Genomic DNA, 22,314 nt, shown 5'->3' with positions numbered 1-22,314 from the left:
ACTATTTCACTTTTTATTTTTTATCTTTTACTTAAGAAACTATTTTTTCTCTTTTATTTTATTATTTATTATTATTATTATTTTAAACCTTTTTTGGATTAGTGTTCTACATTCTATTTTTATTTTTTAATCATTGTTTTACCCTATCTAATTTTTCTTGTATGCCAACCCTTTCTTCCTCACTTCTCCCTTTTTCATCCTGTTTCTCTTCTCTTGTTCCTGCTTTAGTTTTTCTCTCTCCTTTCTTTTTATTAATTGTTAAAAATTGATCTTCTTTATCTGCTATTATAGTAGTCTCTGTTGGCTTACTCATATATCTAATTTCCTCTCCCCTGCTCCAAGTCCATGCATGCTTCTCTTTTCTCTTTCTTCGCTAGCCAATATTTTTCTTGTTGTTGTTGTTTGTTTGATTGTTTGTAAGTTTTTTTGTTTTTTATTTTATGCTTTTGTTTTTCCTCTCCTCACTTGCTCTCTTCTTCTACTAATAGCTTAATTAATTTCACTCACCAAACTCAGGCCTATCTGTTCTATATTCTCCTTTTCAAAAAATAGATGAATATCTAGATTGATAGATGAAAGAAATGGGAAAAAATTTAAAATTATATATATAATATATATTTTAATATATCAAATTATTATTTTTAATTATTATTATTTTATTTTGTTTATTTAAATTTATTGAGTATTTTGTGTTTTACTTTTCTTTTTATACACTCATTCTCTTTCTACCTCCTCTATACTGAATTGTGGCCATTCTCCCATTCATTCGATGCCTTTACTTTACCTTCTGGAAATATGCTCTGCCTCTTCAGATTCAGCTCACCCCCCATTTTTTCTGGGTGTTTGTTGTTTGCATTTTTTGGTTTATTTGTTGGTTTTCGAAGTTTTCTCCCTATACATCTATATTTCTCCCCTTCTTTTTTATTCTTTTTGTTTCCTCTTTTACCTTTTTTCCTTTTCTCAATATCATTTTTGCGCTCTTTCTATCCCCTAATTTTCTTTTCTCTGGTGGTCACCTTTATTTGGGGTTATTGGTGTCTTGAATACATTTGTGTTTTGTTCCCTCTGTGTTGTGTCCTGTTGAGTTGTATTTTGTGCCTTTTGGTCAATGTGGTAGAGAGTGAGCCACATAACCAGACACCCTGAGAGGAGCAAAAATGGGGAGACAAAGAAACAGCCCCCCGCCGAAACCGGTTTGGCTCAGTGGATAGAGCGTCGGCCTGCGGACTGAAAGGTCCCAGGTTCGATTCCGGTCAAGGGCATGTACCTGGGTTGCGGGCACATCCCCAGTAGGGAGCGTGCAGGAGGCAGCTGGTCGATGTTTCTCTCTCATCGATGTTTCTAACTCTCTATCTATCTCTCTCCCTTCCTCTCTGTAAAAAATCAATAAAATATATTAAAAAAAAAAAGAAAGAAACAGCCCCCACATGAAAGAAAAGTAGGAATCACCAGAAAAGAAGTAAATAAAACGGAGGCAAGCAATTTATCAGAGAAAGAATTCAGAGCAATGGCGATAAGGATGCTAAAAAGGATGGAAGACAAATTCTACAACATGTGTAAGAATCAAGAGGATATGAAGAAGAAGCAAGGAGAAATGAAGAATGACATGGCTGCAATAAAGAACACAATAGAAAGCATCAACAGTAGACTAGAAGAAACTGAGGACCCCATCAGTGAGCTAAAAGAGAAGGTAGGAAAAAACACCCAAGCAGAGCAGCAAACGGGGGAAAAAAAACCAGGAGGAGCGCCTAAGGGAGCTTTGGGACAATAAGAAATGAAGCAACATTTGCATAATAGGGGTGCCAGAAGAAGAGGAAACTGAGCAAGGAATAGAAAACCTGTTTGAAGAAATAATGACAGAAAACTTCCCTGATATTGGGAAGAAAAAACTCACACAAGTCAAAGAAGATCGCAGAGTCCCAAACAAGATGATCCCAAGAAGACCAACATCGAGACACATCATAATTACACTGGCAAATACCAGCGCCAAAGTAAGAATCTTAAAGGCTGTTAGAGAGAGAAGAACGTTACCTATAAGAGATCTTCCATTAGACTATCAACTGATTTTTCAACAGAAACACATCAGGCCAGAAGGGAATGAAATGAAATACACAAAGTGATGCAAAGCAAGGGACTGAATCCAAGAATACTATACCCAGCAAGGCTATCATTCAAAATTGAAGGGGAAATCAAAGAATTAGAAAGAGAGAAACAAGAAAAGCCCAGAGTAAGCATAAGGAAGGAAATAATAAAGAGCAGAGTGAAAATAAATGACATAAAGACCAAAAAAAAATATATACAAAAAATCAATAAAACCAAGAACTGGTTCTTTGAAAAGATAAACAAGATTGATGAACCTCTAGCCAGGCTCACCAAAAAGCAAAGAGAGAGGACCCAAATAAACAAAATCAGAAATGAAAGAGGTGAAGTAACAACCGTCCCCACAAAAATACAAAGGATTATGAATAAATATTAGGAGCAACTCTATTCCAACAAATTGGACAACCTAGATGAAATGGACATATTCTTAGAAAAATACAAGCTTCCAAACTCAATCAGGAAGAATAAAAAAACCTGAATAGGCTGATAACTACCAAAGAAATTGAAGCAGCAATCAAAAATCTTACAGCAAACAAAGCCCTGATCCGGACGGCTTTACAGGGGAGTGCTATCAAGCATTCAAAGAGGAACTAAAACCTATCTTCCTCAGACTATTTCAAAAAATTCAAGAGAAGGCACACTTCCAAGCTCTTTCTATGAAGCCAGCATTACCCTAATTTCAAAACCAGATAAAGACACCACAAAGAAAGAGAACTACAGGCCAATATCCTTGATGAACATAGATGCTAAAATCCTCAACAAAATTCTAGCAAATCGGATCCAGCATTACATTAGAAAGATCATACACCACGAACAAGTGGGATTTATTCTGGGGATGCAAGGATGGTACAATATCTGCAAATTAATAAATGTGATACATCACATAAACAAATTGAGAGGCAAAAATCACATAATCATACCAATCAATGCAGAAAAAGGGTGTTGACAAAATCCAACACCTTTTTTTGATAAAAAAAAAAAACTCTCAGCAAAATGGGAATAGAGGGATTACACCTCAATATAATAAAAGTAATATATAACAAACTTACAGCCAACATCATACTCAATGGGCAAAAACTAAATCCATTTCCCCTAAGAAAAGGAACAAGACAGGGATGCTCACTTTCACCACTCCTGTTCAATATAGTACTGGAAATGCCAGCCATAGCAATCAGACAAGAAGAAGAAATGAAAGGCATCCAAATTGGAAAAGAAGAAGTAAAACTGTCATTATTCACAGATGACATGATATTGTACTTAGAAAACCCCAAAGAATCCATCAAAAAACTACTAGATTTAATAAATGAAGTCAGCAATGTAGCAGGATACATAATTAACACCCAGAAATCTATGTTTTTTATACACCAATAATGAACTCAAAGAAAGAGAAACTAAAAAAAAAATTCCATCTACCATTGCAACAAAATAATTAAGATACTGAGGAATAAACTTAACTAAGGAGGTAAAATAGCTGTACTCAGAACTACAGGACATTGAAAAAAGAGATAGAGGAAGACATAACAAATGGAAGAATGTTCCATGTTCATGGATTGGTAGAATCAACATCATTAAAATGTCCATACTACCCAAAGCAATTTATAGATTCAATGGAATCCCCATTAAAATACCAATGTCATATTTCACAGACCTAGGACAAACTTTCCAAAAATTCATCTGGAATAAAAAAAAGACCTCGAATATCCACGGCAATTTTGAGAAAGAAGAACAAAGTTGAAGGGATCATAATACCAGATATCAAGCTATCTTACAAAGCCACGGTTCTCAGAACTGCCTGGTACTGGCACAAGAACAGACATATAGACCAATGGAACAGAACAGAGAACCCAGAAATAGACCCAAGCTACTATGCTCAATTAATATTTGACAAAGGAGGCAAGAGTGTACAATGGAGTTAAGACAGTCTCTTCAATAAATGGTGCTGGGAAATGTGGCCAGATACATGCAAAAAAATGAAACTAGATCACCAACTTACACCATACACAAAAATAAACTCAAAACGGTTAAGGGACTTAAATATAAGATGGGAAACCATAAAAATCTTAGAAGACTCCATAGGCAGCAAAATATCAGACATATGTCGTAACAATATCTTTACCGATACAGCTCCTAGAGCAATGGAAAGTAAGGAGAAAATAAACAAATGGGACTACATCAAAATAAAAAGCTTCTGCAAAGCAAAAGAAACCATCAACAAAACAACAAGAAAGCCCACTGCATGGGAGAACTGCTATTTCAGATAAGGGTTGAATCTCCAAAATTTACAGGGAACTCATCCAACTTAACAAAAGGAAGATAAACAATCCAATCAAAAAAATGGGTAAAGGACCTAAATAGACACTTTTTGAAAGAGGATATACAGAAGACCGAGAGACATATGAAAACATGCTCAAAGTCACTAATCATCCGAGAGATGCAAATCAAAATAACAATGAGGTACCATCTCACATCTGTCAGAATGCCTATCATCAACAAATCAACAAATGACAGGTGCTGGAGAGGATGCGGAGAAAAAGGAACACTCGTGCACTGCTGGTGGGAATGCAGACTGGTGCAGCCACTGTGGAAAACAGTACGGAGTTTCCTCAAAAAGTTAAAAATGGAACTCCCATTTGACCCAGTGATCCCACTTCTAGGAATATATCCCAAGAAACCAGAAACACCAATCAGAAAGGATATATGCACTCCTATGTTCATAGCAGCACAATTTATAATAGCTATGATTTGGAAACAGTCTAAGTGCCCATCAGCAGGTGACTGGATTAAAAAAACTGGTACATCTACACCATGGAATACTACGCTGCTATAAAAGTGAAAAAACTTTTACCATTTGCAACAGCATGGATGGAACTGAGGAGCATTATGCTAAGTGAAATAAGCCAGTTGGAGAAAGATAAATATCACATGATCTCACTCATATGTGGGATATAATGATCAACATAAACTGATGAACAAAAATAGATCCAGAGACAAGGTAGCACTGAACAGACCATCCAACCTCAGAGAGAAGGCAGGGGTTAGAGATCAACCAAAGGACTTGTATGCATGCATATTAGCATAACCAATGGACACAGACACTGGGGCAGTGGGGGCTTGCCCTCTGGGGTGGAAGTGGCGGGGGTGGGGGTCAATTGGGGAAAAAGGAGACATATGTAATACTTTAAAATATATATATTTAAAAAAAACAAAACAGAACAAAACCCTTCTGTGGCTTCCTTTTGCTTCTAGATAGAATCCAAACTCCCCAACTAGTTGCATAGGCTCCATATGGCCTGACTCCTGCTGATGGCTCCAGTTTCATGGGTGAACACAGCCACAAGTCTCTACACTCTAGGAGCACTCAACCATGCTCTTTGGGGCTCTCATTTTTATACAAGCTTATTCCTCTGCCTGCAATTCTCCCTCACAACACTCCCTATCCTTCCATGGAAAATCCTTCTTAGCCCTACAGGGGCTTACCCTGAACCTACAAAGTTGACCAGGTGCCATTTCTGGGCTCCTACAGCTCCCTGGGATCCCCATTCTGGCTATGACCCCCCTGCCTGGGTCCCCCACCCAAGCCCTGACCCCTCTTCCAGCGCCCTCCATTCTCACCCTGACCCCTCTGCCTGTGCCTTCTCCTCCCAGCACTGTCCATTCTGAGCTGTCACTTTCTTGTTACTAATCGGTCTCCCTCTGGAGTGAAAGCCCCATGAGTTCAGGGCTCAGGACTGTCTTGGTCACCCCTGGGTCCTCAGTCTCATCCAGCACAGGCTGGCAAAAGTGGTGGTTCAGTGAGCACTGGTTCAATGGCTGCTAAATGTGTTGAGTGGCTTACAAGTCTGGTGTGTGTGTGTGTGTGTGTGTGTGTGTGTGTGTGTGTGTGTGGTGTGTGGTGTGTGTGTGTATGTGTGTGGTGTGTAGTGTGTGTATGGGGTCACTATGGGAAAGAGAGTTTTCAGAGAGGATATTTAAGTTGATCCAATGAGAATGACCTACCTCGAAATGCTCTCAACACACACCTGTCTTGTGGAGGCTTTTCCTAATTAGTGTGACCCTTGAAAATGGAGGGAGGTAAATACTCTGAAAAATAAGAGAACTACTTGTTTTATTAAGAAGGGACAGGGAGCTGTGCCAGGGCAGTGATTGATTCCAACCATAATAGGCACAAGCCGATCTCAGATGCTCACGTATATATAGTGTGGCCCACCTGCCTACATACTATACTAGAATGCACACAAACACATCCATATATTCATATATAGTCAGCTGTTGTACATATGTACACATAGATATGAATACATCAGGTTGGACACCGAGACACACAGGTAGACATTACCCAAAAGGCATACCCCAAAGCATGTACTCATGCTACCTACAGACAGACACAGAGATCGGCATGCACTCAGGCACACTGGCAAGGACACACACATACCCTGTCATGCAACTAGATATGCACATATGAGCATAAACAGGTATGCATACCAATTTATGCACCAACACCCCCACCCCTCAAAGACAGGTGTGGGCATGAATTTATCAATATGGACAAACTGACGCACACACACACACACATTCACAGACACCCCAAGCATGTACCCAGAATGATACACATATGCAGGTGTATAAATAAGGATAAACATGGCAGAGGCATCTAGGAGAACCCACTGGATAAAATGACACAAATACGAAGAGATCCAGATCCAGCACACAGAGGGCTGAGGGGCAGGCTGACTTACAGGGAAGGAGAAAGAGAAATTCAGAGACAAGGGGATTGAGATAGAGGAGGACAGAGAGGAACGTCCTGTGCAGGGCTCCATGCCCACCCAGAACATCCCGAGGCTCTAGCCCTGACCCACCCTCTTCAGAAACTGCTTAATCCCTCATCTCTCCCCGAGGCCACCCAGAAGATCAGGTTCTTATTCAGACTTGGCTGCATGGAAGAAGAAATGGGGAAGGAGGGTCCCCGAAAACTTTCTCTCTCTTCCTCCTTTCCCAAAGGAAAAGCTGTGGGAACTTTAGACCTGAAAATGTAAAAGCCAGAAGGGGATTTAGTGAACCTCTCTTCTATCTCTTTCCCTCCATGGATTAATAGCAAGAACAGCTAATATTTATTGAGTGTTTACTGCTATGTATATCACACAAATTAACCCATCGACTCCTCACCAAAATGCCAAAGGGTTGGGTACTGTTATTGGCAGCATAGGCTCAGAAAGGTTAGGTTACCCATTCAAGGTCACACATTGAAGAAAGGATAAGGTTAGGATTCCAATCTATGTCTCAATCTTGCTCTTAACCATTGTCCCATCCATCCAGAAAGGAAAACTGAGGCCCAGTGAGGGGAAGAGATTTTCCTGGATTCAGCACCAGCTCTCTTCTGAAGTCTATCCTGGCCACTGCACACGGGCACGTGTCCTGCCTCTGGGAGGTAAGGCCTGTGATGTCAGACACTGATCTCTCACTCCATGTTCCAGAGTCAGAGACATGACCTCAAGTAATTTTCCCAGTCTTGACCCCTCACACCCTCCCCACACAGCTGTCTGTCTAAACATTCAGAGCCCTTCCTGTTGTCAACTTCATTGAGAAACAAACTCCTCAAAGTCCTACCTCCTTCCTTCTCAAGGAACAAGGAACAAGGGGGGAAAAGAGGGGCCCAGGCGCAGGAATGGAAACTAGACTTTTGGTGGTAGGAATGCAATCCAGTATATAGATATCAGTATATAGAATGTTATACACATTCAATTATATAATGTTGCTAACCAATGTTACCTCATTTTGTAAAAAGACAAAAAAAAAAAAAAAAGATTAGGAGATTTCCACCTACCAAACCCTTGCTAATCCTCCTTTTCTCAACAAAACCAACAAATAACTTTCCTCTCTCTGCTTCATTCTCCACCCTTCCCCGCCCCCCCCTACAGGTCTCATAGCTCAGGGGCCTACAATGTTTTGAGCAGCATGCCTGTCCTCAGAGTGCCAGCCTCACCCACTTGTACTCACCTGAAATTAGAGGTGGCACCTGAGCAGGATGGTCCAAACGTGGGATCCTGCCCAGTGGCCATCAGGGGCCCCTCTCAGGCCCACATAGGACCAATCTCAGTGCTCATCTGGTGCTCATGCTGGAGCCTGCTGGGATCAACCTCAGAGCCCACATGGTGCCATCCTATGCCTTCTGGAAGCCAGCCTCAATGGCCACTTGGGTCTACTCTCAGAGCCCTCTCAACACCAGTGGTGCTCTACTACTGCTCTCCTGGTATCAAGTTCAGTGTCAACTCATTTTCAGTCCTAGTGTCTACCTGGAAACAAGCTCAATCCCAATGTGATGGCCCTCTGTCCCAGGGCTACCTGGTTCCCTCTGCCTGCTAATAGCAGCCTTGCTGAGCCAGAAATCACCTCGAAAATACACACACCCTCAAATATAACCTTTGCACCGGTGGCAAACTCAATCCCAGAAAGGGGGAATAAAAGTAGAGAGCAGGAGAGACATATGTGCCCCCTGCCCAATCTCTGTTCTCTGCCCTCATCTTACCCCTATATAAAATGGGAAGCATTAATAATAATAATGATGATAATAACAATAGAAATGATGGAATCTGCTTGGTGGGTTTCCCTGATGATCTGGGCAGGGAGTCACTGTGGCTCTCTGTAAATTATAACCCTGCAGACAGTTGCGATTTTTTCGTACCGTATTGCAGTTGTCATTACTATTTGCCAAGTCCTGGCCCATCCCTCTGCCAATGAGACCATGAGTCAATCTTCTCCAGTTCTGTGGAAAGTTCCACTGAGATGTGGCTCTGGTTGTCTCTCCCTTTCCCAACCAGGAATGGGCAGTCCTGTGGCATGCAATCTTGACTCCGCTTTGAAGTGCCAATGAGGATTCTGGGCATCAAGAGGCGGTATTATGTCCAAAACAAAAGCAGGTCAGCATCTGGGTCAGGAGCTGACTCCATGATCCAGCTGGACTCCTCATATATTTCTTCCCCCAGAAGCCCACATCCACGGCTGGGGTGCTTCTCACCTCAAGACCTTCAAATCCATTCTCTGGAATCTCCAGTCCCGAGACCTTTAAACCTACATCCCTCCTCAGCAAAAGATCCCCAAATCCACAGGCATGTAGTCTGTCTTATTCCAATACCCTTAAATCTTTTATTCTTCTCTCCCAAGACCCCAAACTCCACAACTTTGATGTTCTTTCTCACTCTGAGACCCCAAATCCCAAGCTCAGGGGCTCACACATGCCAATATTCCAGAATCTTCAGCTTGAAATTTGTCTACTATCTCCCCTCCCCCCAAGTCCACAGTCCTGTACTAGTCCCTCAGGAGAAGCCACAAATTCAGACTTGTCAATCTGCCCTGGAGTCCCTCCCTCCTCCATTGCTGGCCGCATCCCAAGCTAGGCGGGAGCATGGTGGGGGGTGTAACTGGGAGGTGAAATGAGACAGTTATATAATCAGGACCAAAGGCCGCCCCTCTCTGCCAGGTAGTATAAAGACAAGCTGTCCCAGCCTTCACTATGTGACTCTCACTCTCAGTGCCACCATGCTGGCGTCAGGGCTGCTTCTGGTGGCTTTGCTGTGCTGCCTGACAATAATGGTCTTGATGTCTGTCTGGCGGCAAAGGAAGTTCTGGGGAAAGCTGCCTCCTGGTCCCCGAGCGCTGCCCTTCATCGGGAACTACTTGCAGCTGAACACAGAGCAGATGTACAACTCCCTCATGAAGGTATCAGGAGGCAGGGAAATTGGTGTTAGAGTGTTGGGGGCCTGCCCAGTCTGGCTGAGACTGTGGCAGGGGATTGGCAAGGTTGGACTGAATCTTAGGAAGGAGTAGGTAGTTTTTAAAATATCCGTTTTGATTGATTCCAGAGAGAGAGGGAGAGGAAGAAAGAGAGAGAAACATCATTGGAGTCTAAAACCTGGGCATGTGCCCTGACCAGGAATCATGGAATCAAGCTGGTGACCTCTCGGTGCATGGGACGATGCTCAAGCAACCGAGCCACACCAGCCAGGGCAAGAGGGGGGAATTTTGAAGGTTTAGTACTGGGGTTCTAGCCAGGAAAGACCAGATCTTGGGATGTCCAGTTCCTTGACTGTCAGAACTCGGGCAAAATGTATCCCAGTCTGTAAGGTCAGTTCAGAGTTGGGGCTGCTCCCTCTCACCCACTCCCCCGCCTCTCCATCAGATCAGCAAGTGCTACGGTCCCGTGTTCACCATCCACCTGGGCACTCGGAGGATTGTGGTGCTGTGTGGACATGAGGCTGTAAAGGAGGCTCTGGTGGACCAGGCTGAGGAATTCAGTGGGCGAGGCGAGCAGGCCACCTTTGACTGGCTCTTCAAAGGCTATGGTGAGGGGGACTCTGGGAGGGGGAATGTGGTCAAGCAGACTTGATGGCCTCAGTGTCCCAGCATTCTTCTCCCAACTCACCACCCACTCAAGGCTGAGGCAGAGCCCCTCCTCGGTCTCCTCTGCCCCGTTCTGTTTATCCCTGTGTCCCCTCTAACTTGTCTTAGTGTTTCTGCGTCTCCCTGCTTCTCTCTGCCCCATCTCCTGGTTCTCTCTCACTAGATCGCTCCTCTTTCTTTGTATCTCTTAGATGCTCTTGGGATTTTTGCTTTGGAACCCTGGTCCTCTGTCTCCAAGTGTCATTTGTCTTTTTCTCCTTCTCAGCTCTGTGCCTCCCCATGGTTCTCTCTCCCTCTCCTTGCCTCTCTTTTCCTTTGTCTTAGAATCTCACATTATTTCTGCTTCACAATCCCCATGCCTCCCCCTCCTGGTAAAAGCCTCTTCTCTCTTCCAGGCCCTCTCTGTTTCTCAGTATATGTTTTTCTCTCTTCTCCAGGTCAGTCTTAGAATCCTTCTCAATTTTTACTCCCATGTCCCAGATCTCCACATATCTCACTTCCCCTCCTTCCCTCCTGCCTCTTTCCCTTCATGTGAGTGTCTCTGCATCTCTGTTTCTCTGTACATCCGTGTTGCCCCTTTTCTTCTAATTATCTTCCAACTTGGTCTCTTTCTGTATTTCTCTGACTCTGAGTCCTCTCTCTCTGTCTCTCTGTCTCCCTGTCTCTGTCTCTCTCTCTTCCCCCACCTCCCTCTGACCCCGCCCCTCTCTGGCCACTCCCCACATTCCCTCCCCAGGCGTGGCATTCAGCAATGGGGAGCGCGCCAAGCAACTCCGGCGCTTCTCCATCAGCACGCTGCGGGACTTCGGCGTGGGCAAGCGCGGCATCGAGGAGCGCATCCAGGAGGAGGCGGGCTTCCTCCTCGAAGCTTTTCGGGGCACGCGAGGTGAGCCTGGCACCCCAGAGAGCAGAGGAGGAAAACGCGAGTCCTGGCCTGGGAGGGGAACTAGGTTTGGGGAAGGCGTTCCTAGAATTCTCAGACTGGCATCCGACTGCCAAGTTGACTCTCCCCCATCCCTCCCCCTCCCCGCCGCCCCCCCCCCCCCCTCCCCAGGTGCCTTCATTGATCCCACCTTCTTCCTGAGCCGAACTGTCTCCAATGTCATCAGCTCCATTGTCTTTGGGGACCGCTTTGACTATGAGGACAAAGAGTTCCTTTCACTGCTGCGCATGATGCTGGGAAGCTTCCAGTTCACAGCTACATCCACAGGGCAGGTGACTGATCCCAACCTGGCTCTACTGTGGCCTTAGCACAACCAGCCACCTTCTCCCTTACCCAGACATAGGTGCCCCAAGCTCCTATCCTCCTCCAGACCAGGGTCCCCTCAAAACCAGCCTTCTCCCTTGGACAGCTGAACAGTTGCACAGGAACTCAGGGCAGGGGCCCAATACCCAGTCTCCAATACCTGGATGTCTCAGCTGATAGTCCCCTTACAAAAAAAAAGAAAGGGAAGGAAGGAAATCTGGATGTGTCTCAGTCCATCTCTTCTAAATCCGTGGACAGGAGGCCTCACACTAACTTCACATGGAAGTTTAGATATCTGTTTCCATCCAGCCCCATCTAAAAGCCTAAACACCTGCACAGGTGCCTTTACCGGTGACTCCTTTGCCCCGAGACAGGCCCCACTCCCTTCAGGTGACGTCCACCAACAGCTGTCCTTCCCTTTCCTTCTCTCCCCCTCAGCTCTATGAGATGTTCTCCTCAGTGATGAAATACCTGCCAGGGCCACAGCAGCAGGCATTTAAGGAGCTCCAGGGGCTGGAGGACTTCATAGCCAAGAAGGTGGAGCAGAACCAACGTACATTGGATCCCAACTCCCCTCGGGACTTTATTGACTCCTTCCTCATCCGCATGCAGGAGGTACATGCCAGCAGCCAGGGCAAAGAAGACCAAAGCCTAGCAGAGGAAAACCAGGCGGGGGGCGGGAGGGAACAGTGGCTCATTCAGATGACCCCCATCAAAACCCTCAGAATCCCAATTATAGTTCGCTGTTCTCTCATCTGAGACTTTACCCATGTGCAGGACCTGTGTGTGCAAATCATGATAATAAGCACATCTATAGCACTGCCGTGCATCAGGCACTATTTTAAGAACTTTACGGTATTCACCTATTTAACACTCACACCAGCTCTTGGAGAAGGTTCTACTATGACTCCAATATTACAAATGAGGACACTGAGGCCCAGGGAGTGTAAGTGCCATGCCTGGGGTCACACACGGAGCTCCCACTCTGGTCCCTCAGACTCCAAGGCTGGTGCTTTTAGCCACCATGCTCTTACCTTTCATTCCTTGGTCATCAGACACACCTGTGTGGACAGGTGACCTTGCTTTACTATGTGACATTGGAGGGTCCCCACTCCTAACTGGAAGGGCTTTATAGAGTCTGAAGTTCAAGGGGAAAGGATCAGGGAGTGGATGCTCCATAGTAAGCTTCAAGATTTTCAGTGAAGGAATAGGATGCTGTTGCTTAAAATCTGGTTTGTGACTCAGAAAATGTCTCTCTTCCACGCTCTCTGATGCATTCCATCATGGTCTCTCTCGCTCACTGTCTCTATTCCTTCATTTCTAAATATTTCTATAATTAGAAAGCAACAACTAAGTGGGTAATTAAAGAACAGATAGTCATCTGGGTAAGGAGTGTGGGAAGAACATTTGGGTAGAGCCACCAGCCTGGAAAAGGCCTGGCAGAACTAGAGTCCCTCTTCCCACCTTTGGTCCGGATCTATAAGAAGTGGGTCCAGAGGAAAAACCCCAGAAGGGCCCTGGGAGCCTGGGGGAGTGGGCTTGGCCTGAAGCTCTCTCTCTGCAGGAGCAAAAGCACCCCAACTCTGAGTTCCACATGAAGAACCTGGTAATGACCACGCTGAACCTTTTCTTTGCGGGCACCGAGACGGTCAGCACGACCCTGCGTTATGGTTTCCTGTTGCTCATGAAGCACCCAGATGTGGAGGGTAAGGCTGCAGTGGGCGGGGAAGTGAGGGCCACAGACCCTCAAAATTCCTCTGAGCCTGCTGCAATGTCCCAACCTCTCTCAAATTTCTGGGCCCTCAGACACACCCTGCTATCCAGAGACTGGGTGATGATATTCAGCTAAGAGGGACAAGCCCAGTTTCATTAGCTGTTAACATATTGAAAATATCTGAACTGATTGGTAAATAGCTCCACGAAGTGCCCACTACCTGCCCCTTCAGAACATCCCCCAAGACTCCTCCCTCGCAGCTTCCCCCATGATTCTGGCACAACAAGGTTAACAGGACCCTGCGCCAACAATGCTTAGACCAACCTCTGTTTCGAATGATCATATATCCATCCAGTTGTACCTATTTGGGCTATCATTCCTGCCCAGAGACCCCTAGCTACCTAAACATATTCCCCCTTATCCCACAGCCAAGGTCCATGAGGAGATTGACCGGGTGGTTGGCAAAAACCGTCAGCCCAAGTTTGAAGATCGGGCCAAGATGCCCTACACAGAGGCGGTGATCCATGAGATCCAGAGATTCGGAGACATGATCCCCATGGGTGTGGCCCGCAGAGTAACCAAGGACACCAAGTTTCGGAACTTCCTCCTCCCTAAGGTGTTGCCCTTGTCCAGCCTAGAGGGACCTCCAACCCACACCCTGTGACCCAGCACCCTATCCTCCTTAGAAGCTTCCCAGCCCTTGTCTCTCTCCCTCAATCAAAGACTTCCCCAATCACATGTCCCTTCAACCTTCCCACTCAGAGACACCTGAATCCTGTGTCTCCCCAAGACCGCTTGCCTCAGGGAATATGAACCCCGTGTCCCCCAAACATCCTGTCTTGAGAGACATGAACTGCATGTACCCCAAAGCTTCTGCTTCAGGAGACACAGACCCCATACTCCCCGAAATTCCTGTCTCAGGGACAGAAATGGCACATCCCTCAAAGCTCCTCCCTCAGAGAGGACCCTGGCTCCCATTTCTCGTTACCCAGAGCACCCACATTCCCCCTCCGACCCTATATGCTCTCTGCATACCCATTCCTCCTTCACCTTGTCAATCCTTCCTCCTCCCCACCAGGGCACTGAAGTGTTTCCTATGCTGGGCTCCGTGCTAAGAGACCCCAAGTTCTTCTCCAAACCTGGAGATTTCAACCCTCAGCATTTCCTAGATGAGAAAGGGCAATTTAAGAAGAATGATGCTTTTGTGCCATTTTCCATTGGTAAGAGACCACTGTCTGTTAGCAAGCCACCCGTCACACCAACAGGGCCCTCCTTCATCCCAGTTCCTCTCTCTGAGATGTAGCCTAGTAGCTTTCTCCAGTTTGCAAGTCTCTCTTATTATCTACCCTGCAGCCAACCAGCTGTAACCCTCTTAACTAACACCTACCAAAACTCAGGCAAAAGGAAAGGGGTGATAGTACCTATTTCAGAGATGGGAAAAATCAAGACCCAGAATGAGTCAGGGATTTGCCCAAGGTCACTTGAATTCTTCAGACTCCTAAGGAGATGATAGCACAGCAGCCATATGTGTATGTTTAGGGGTAAGGGTCGTCTAAATTTCCCATTGCTACAGCCTACTATGGTTCACCCCCATGCCATGTACAAGGGAAACTGAGGCTCAAACAGGATTAGAGACTTCTCTGAAAGTCTACAGGCCACAGTATTCCGTCCCCTCCTTCCTGGGGAGAATGCTGCTGGAGATCGGGAGAGGGAAGAGGTGGCAGTGAGAGTAGGCCTCACCTCCACCCTTCCTACCCTATCTTGCCAGGAAAGCGGTACTGTTTTGGAGAAGGCCTGGCTAGAATGGAGCTCTTTCTCTTACTCACCACCATCATGCAGAACTTCCGCTTCAAGTCCCCGCAGTCACCCAAGGATATCGACGTGTCCCCGAAACATGTGGGCTTTGCCACCATCCCACGAAACTACACCATGAGCTTCCTGCCACGCTGAGCTAGAGCTGCCACAGGGCAGGGCTAGTGGGAGGAGCAAATGGGAGGGCGGGACCTGGAGGGGCGGTACTAAGGATGGGGGTGGGGTGGAAGAAAAGAAGGTGCAAGGTGGATTAGAGAGTGAGAAGAAACAGACGGGCTATCTGTCCACCGTGCTAGAGATAGATCCTTCAGAGTTGGGGTGAGATAAAGCGAAACCTTACACTATACCGTGAATGATGATGATAATAATAGTAACAGCTATTATTTATTGAGCAAGTATTTGGTGTCAGCTCTGTGCTAAAAGCGTTATACACTCACCTCCCTTAATGCTCACAAACCTATGGGAAGGGGACTGTGTTCATATCCATTTTACAGGTGACACAGCTGAGGATCAGAAAGTTTAAGTCTCGATCTGAGACCCCACAGAACACAATAAGTGCTCAGCAAGTACTCAGACACAGATCTGTGCAGGGATGGCTATACATAGCCCACCGTCCTTTGGGTAGATTCTTAAAGAGCACCCCTTCCTTTTAAATAAAAAATGACAACTTAGTATATCATTATACAATATGAACAGCTCTGTCCAAGGATTTTTCCAGAGCCCTGGCAGGCAGTTGACCTGGCTTCACTGCATACTCTTGTCCATTCATGCACACTACAAATGCCCGGGCATTGATCAGATCCCTTATGAGGTGGGAGTTGATCAGAGTGAGACTTGGGAACAGGAATCAGGACTCTCAGTGAACTGGGTGTGGGAGAAAAACACTTCAGTGAATGCTGGGAGAACTATGGTCATGGCACAGCCATATACAAGTGTGTGCATGCAAGTATATGATTGCATCTTCTTCTGAGTGTATGCATGAACTCATTTGCTATGAATTTCAGAAGGTTTGGCTCTCTCTGATGGATCTGGGGTCTACTGTAAGACCCTGCTAAGATTCTCAGAATCACCTTCTTACTCTCAAATAAGTCAGTATGTGCTCCCTTAAAAGTGACATCCTCAATCAGTGCACAATCTGAACATTCATACACATTAGCCTTGGTTTTGTGTTTCTTGAACTAAATGCTACACACATCTTTCTCCCCCCAAGAGAAGAAAACTTGCCACACTTGAAGGACCAATGATTGAGAAAGAGAGAGGGGTAAATTTGGTCCCCTGAACCTTGCAAATTTCACAGCAGGCTATGATTCTCAAGTTTCTCATTTTCCATGATCTAAGTTTTACAATTTAGGTTTCATGAATTGGCTGCTTCCTGCTCACTGGAGAAGGAGAAGGATGGATCCATAGGGAAACACCCTTTATTATTACAAATGCACTTTTAAAAATTTATTATCATTTATTTATTTTAGAGAGAGAGGAAGGGAGAAAAAGAGAGAAAGAGTCAAGAGAGGAGAGGAGGGGCTGGAGCTAGCTGGGTGCTGCCAGTGAGGCACTTCTCCAGGAGAAGAGAGAATCGCTATCAGGTCTTTGCCCTGCAAGGAGGGAGAGAAGAGGTAAGAGAGAACAACTATTAATTTTCACAGTCCCTCAGAGGGAAAGCGGTGGGAGGTAGTAAAAGGTCAAAGGGGTTAAATATATGGTGACAAAAGAAGATTTGACTTTGGGTGGTGGGTACACAATGCAATATACAGATGATGTACCATGGAATTGCACATTTGAAACCCATGTAATTTTATTAACCAATGTCTGTGGCTGGGGCTTCCAAACTATGTTGAATAGAAGTGTTGAAAATGGACATCCCTGCTGGCCAGTGTGGCTCATTGGTTGAGTGTTGACCTATGAACCAGGAGGTATCTAGGAAAAGTAAAAGAAAAAAATGAGAGAAAAGAGAAAAACTAAATAAAGAAAAATCAATAAGAATAGTCAAAAGTAGACTAGAATAAAAGGAAAGAGAGAAACTAGAGATATGCAAGATAAAACAGAAGAAAGGAAAACGGGGAAAAACAAACAAACAAAAACCAATCTCCCTTCCCCACACACACCAAAAAAAACAACCCCAAAACACACACACACACACACACACACACACACACACACACACTCAGGGGTGCACGCTTTGTGGGGCTTGCTGGATTTTGCTCTGATGTTGTTGAATCTGGTCTTTGGTGTGACTAACCTGAGCCTCATGGGAGCTTCTCTGGTGCAGGTCACTGTGTCACTGTCCCTTTCTGGTCTTGGGCAAGCTGACTGAGGTCTGAGTGGTTGAAGCCCCAAGTAGTCCAGCAGGTGGGGACTCCTTAGCCCCAAGGCTGGGTCTACCTTGAGTCTCACCACTTGATTGTCCCTGTACTGAGCTTTACTCCATTCCCCTATGGGCTCTGCGGGGTATCCTGGTTGGGGCCAGGATGGTTTGATCATACTCCTATTGGGATGGTGTTAGTATCTTATAGAAGGCAGGGCCCAGCCCTTCTCCTTCTAATGATTCAGCTCTGCCTGGTTTGCTGGTACCTCCTCTCTGTCACCTCCAGGGGCACAGATTTCCTGCCCTGGGCTGTTACCCTTTGCCTCACGTTGCTGCAGGTCAGGTCAGAAGCAGCTGGTGGGAAACAGGGCACCTACCTTGTGTTTCAGGTGGGCAGGGTTGATCCTTCTTCCTGGATTTTTCCATGAGTTCCTCCAAGAAATAAAGTGTCCTCCAGATTCAATGTTGGGTGTGTCCTTCAGATCCTTCCAATGTAGGCTGGCCCTGAGCTCCACTGCATGGCCCTTCCCCCTAGTCAGGAGGAACTTCCCAGATTGTGCTGTGGTTGGGTGCTAGTGCTACTCTATGGAGGGACTTCAGCCCCGGGCTTCCACTGCTGCACCTACTCTACAGTGTCCATAGCCAGTGCCCTCAGGGCCTCCTCTCTCAGTCTCAGGCCCTCCTGTCTCACCTACAGATCTGCAGCCTCTCCAGTCTCCACAGATCCTCAATTCTAATAGGTCCAGGTCAGGGGGGCTACACCCACCTCCCAGCCTTCAGCACAGTTTTTATCTCTTCACTTTTAATCTGTGTGAATCTTTTGTTCTGAGGTGGGTCTCTTGTAGAGAGCATATATATGGGTCTAGTTTCATTATCCATTCAGCTATCTTATATATTTTGATTGGAGCATTTAGTCCATTTACATTAAGGTTATTATTGATAGGTTCTTATTTATTGCCATTTTTTCTTTATACTTGTTCTCCCCTCTCTCAATTTCTTCTTCTTTTTCTTAAGTCCCTTTAACATTTATTGTAATACTGGTTTGGTGGTAATGTACTCCTTTAGCTCCCCGCCCCCCCCCCCCCCCCCCCGGAAGTTCTTTATTTCACATTCAATTTTATTTTATTTTATTTTATTTTATTTTATTTTATTTTTAAATATATTTTATTGATTTTTTTTGACAGAGAGGAAGGGAGAGAGATAGAGAGTTAGAAACATCGATGAGAGAGAAACATCGACCAGCTGCCTCCTGCATGTCTCCTACTGGGGATGTGCCCACAACCCAGGTACATGCCCTTGACCGGAATCGAACCTGGGACCTTTCAGTCCGCAGGCCGACGCTCTATCCACTGAGCCAAACCGGTTTCAGCATTTCACCTTCAATTTTAAATGGTAACCTTGCTGGATGGAGTAATCTGGATTCAGGTCCTTGCTTTTTATTACTTTGAATGTTTCATGCCAATTTCTTCTGGCCCGAAGTGTTTCTATTGAGAAAGCTGACAATCTATGGCAACTCCCTCATATGTAACTTTCTGTCTCTCTCTTGCTGCCTTTAAAGATTCTTTGTCCTTAATGTTTGTCATTTTAATTATGATGTATCTTGGTGTGGGTCTTTTTTGATAAGCCATTGATTTTTAGGTGTTAATTTTGTATCCTGCTACTTTGCCAAATTCATTTATTAAATCTAGTAGGTTTTTGGTGAAGTCTTTAGGGTTTTCTATGTACAATATCATGCCATCTGTGAATAATGAGAGTTTTACTTCCTCCTTTCCAATTTGGATGCCTTTTATTTCTTCTGCTTGTCTGATCTCTGTGGCTAAGACTTCCAGTACTATCTATATATATATATAAATGCCTAAGCGACCGTTATGGCAGAATGACTGAACAGCCAGAACGGACTGGTCATTATGATGTGCACTAACCACCCCGATTGCCTGATCAGGGCCTGCCCGCCAACCTTGTGGTTTCTCCCCCTGGCCGGCAGGCACTGCCCGCCCGATGGGGAGCAGAGGAATGAGTAATTGGGGGTGGGTGGTGGCAGATGCAGGTGGAGCCAGGCCAAGGCCGGTGAAGGTCAGAGGCCGGGCTGCTGGCAGCAGAGGCAAGGAAGGCCCCAGCCGGCTAACCTCCCAGTACCTGAAGGCTTTTGAAAAAAACCTCTTTCTGAGGGAGGTTTTTCTTTACCCCCCAGCGGTGAATAATTCAAAGGTGCTAGCCACAGAGCTGCCTGCCATGGAGCCACCTCATCTCTCCCTGCACCCAGTCAGATAGAGTATGGCGTGCGGCAGGGTGGAACACCCCAAGCTGCTGCCCACAGGTGGGAAGCTGGTGGGGGTGGGGAGTGGACACAGGGGCCTTGGAGCTCTACCACCCGGCCCCAACATCCTCTCCACCTGGAGACGTCCAGCTGAAGACCTCCAACCCCATTAAGTGGATCAGTGGTGGGGTGGAAAGCAACCTGGGAGGGTGAGGAAGTGAAACTTGGGGTGAGTACCATGGGTGCAGTCCCTGTGACCTTCCCCTCCCAGGATAATGCTGTGCTCTCTAACCTCCTACGTGCCAATAGATAAATGTGGACTCACAAAGAGGCAGGCCCCCAAGGAGCTTCAGCTGGGGGGATGAGAGGAGTTACTCTCTTCTGACATCCTCACCCTTTGCTTTAAGGCTGCATTCTCCTTCCCTAATACATGTTGCCTGAAGTACAGGATGGTTTGTGTTTAGACATGTGATAAACGTGGGGAAAGCAAAGTTTTGTGTTTTAGAACAAAAGAGTCTGGAGTCTTTAGGGGTCTCTCTCTCTCTCTCTCTCTCTCTCTGTCTCTCTCTCTGTCTCTCTCACAAACACACACACACACACACACACACACACACACACACACACACACACACACTCCTTCCTCCCCTCTTTCCTGGCCTGAAGAAACTTTATGCAGAAAGTTAACCCTAGCTCCTCAGAACCCACTCTCGCAGGAGTGGCCTCTGTTTTGTTTTGTTTTGTTTTGTTTTTCTCTCTCACAAGATTTCTTTCTAACCTCCAAACTGTCAGTCGGACATCCCCTGAGGGGTTCCAGACTGCAAGAGGGAGCAGGCCGGACTGAGGGCCAACACCCCGCCCCCTCGTGCATGAATTTCGTGCACTGGGCCTCTAGTGTTGAATAAGAGTGGTGAAAGCAGACATCCCTGTCTTGTTTCTGTTCTTAGGGGGAATGGTTTTAGTTTTTGCCTATTGAGTATGATGTTCACTGTAGGTTTGTCATACATGGCCTTTATTATGTTGAGATATGATCCCTCTAATCCCACTCTCCTGAGTTTTTATCAAAAATGGGTGTAGGATTTTGTCAAATGCTTTTTCTGCAGTTATTGATATGATCGTGTGATTTTAAAAATATATATATATTTATTGATTTCAGAGAGGAAGGAAGATGGAGAGAGAGATAGAAACATCCATGATGAGAGAGAATCATGGATCAGCTGCCTCCTGCAAGTCCCCCACTGAGGATCAAGCCCTCAACCCATGCATGTGCCCTTGACCAGAATCAAACCTGGAGCCTTTCAGTTCTCAGGCAGACAGTCTATCCACTGAGCCAAACCAGTTAGGACGATCATGTGATTTTCATCATTCAAATTTTTTATGTGATGTATCACATTTATTGATTTGTGAATATTGTACCAGCATTGCATCCCTGGAATAGGTCCCACTTGGTCATGATGTTTGATTTTTTTAATATATTGCTGGATCTGATTTGGTAATATTTTGTTGGAGATTTTAGCATCTATGTTCATCAGGGATATTGGCCTGTAATTCTCTTTCTTTGTAGTGTCTTTATCTGGTTTTGGAATTAGGATAATGCTGGCCTCATAAAAGAGCTTGGGAGTATTCCTTCCTCTTGGATTTTTTGGGAATAGTTTGAGGAGTATAAGTGTTAGTTCTTCTTTGAATGTTTGATAACACTCCCCTGTGAAGACATCTGGACCAGGCTTTTGTTTGCTGGAAGTTTTTTGATTACTGCTTCAATTTCATTAGTTGTTATTGACCTGTTCAGGTTTTCTGATTCTTCTTGATTCAGTTTTGGGAGATTGTATTTTTCTAAGAATTTGTCCATCCATTTCATCCACATTGTCCAGCTTGTAGGCATATACTTGTTTGCAGTATTTTCTTACAATCCTTTGTATTTCTGTGGTGTCAGTTGTTACTTCACTGCTTTCATTTCTGATTTTGATTATGTGGGTCCTTTCTCTTTGTTTCTTGATTAATCTGGCTAAAGACTCATCAATCTTGTTTATCTTTTCAAAGAACCAGCTCTTAGTTTCATTGATTTTTTGTATTGTTTTTTAGTCTTTATGTCATTTATATATGCCCTAATATTCATTATTTCCTTCCTTCTACTTACTCTGGGCTTTTCTTGTTGTTCTTTTTCTAATTATTTAAGTTGGAGGGTTAAGTCATTTATTACTAATTTTTGTTTTTTTGAGGTAGGCCTGTCATGCTATGAACTTCCCTCTCAGCATTGCTTTTGCTGTGTTCCATAGATTTTGGGTTGTTGTGTGCTCATTTTCATTTGTTTCCAGGAAGTTTTTGTTTTCTTTCTGGATCTCCTTGATAACCTATTCATTGTTTACTAACATGCTATTTAGCGTCCATGTGTTTCAATGTTTTTGAGTGTTTTTATGATAGTTGATTTCTAATTTCATTCTATTGTGATATGAGAAGATGCTTGATATGACTTCAGTCTTCTTTAACTTGTA

General features: G+C 45.0%; 1 protein-coding gene across 1 annotated transcript; it reads left to right on the top strand.

Annotated features, from left to right (window-relative positions):
• Positions 1-9,608: 9,608 nt before the first annotated feature.
• Positions 9,609-15,657, top strand: LOC138997452 (cytochrome P450 2A13-like). Its single transcript, XM_070399119.1, has 9 exons — positions 9,609-9,813; positions 10,274-10,436; positions 11,231-11,380; positions 11,549-11,709; positions 12,179-12,355; positions 13,305-13,446; positions 13,883-14,070; positions 14,533-14,674; positions 15,223-15,657. Exons 1-9 carry the CDS (start codon positions 9,634-9,636, stop codon positions 15,402-15,404), a joined length of 1,485 nt encoding a protein of 494 aa, XP_070255220.1. The 5' UTR covers positions 9,609-9,633; the 3' UTR covers positions 15,405-15,657.
• Positions 15,658-22,314: the final 6,657 nt, after the last annotated feature.

The sequence above is a fragment of the Myotis yumanensis genome, unplaced genomic scaffold, assembly GCF_028538775.1.
Source record: "Myotis yumanensis isolate MYYU_CA2020_CCGP unplaced genomic scaffold, mMyoYum1.0.hap1 SCAF_18, whole genome shotgun sequence".
In the NCBI taxonomy this organism is placed as follows: Eukaryota; Metazoa; Chordata; class Mammalia; order Chiroptera; family Vespertilionidae; genus Myotis; species Myotis yumanensis.
The sequence above is the reverse complement of the archived record's forward strand: the minus strand, read 5'-3'. Positions and strand labels throughout refer to the sequence as shown.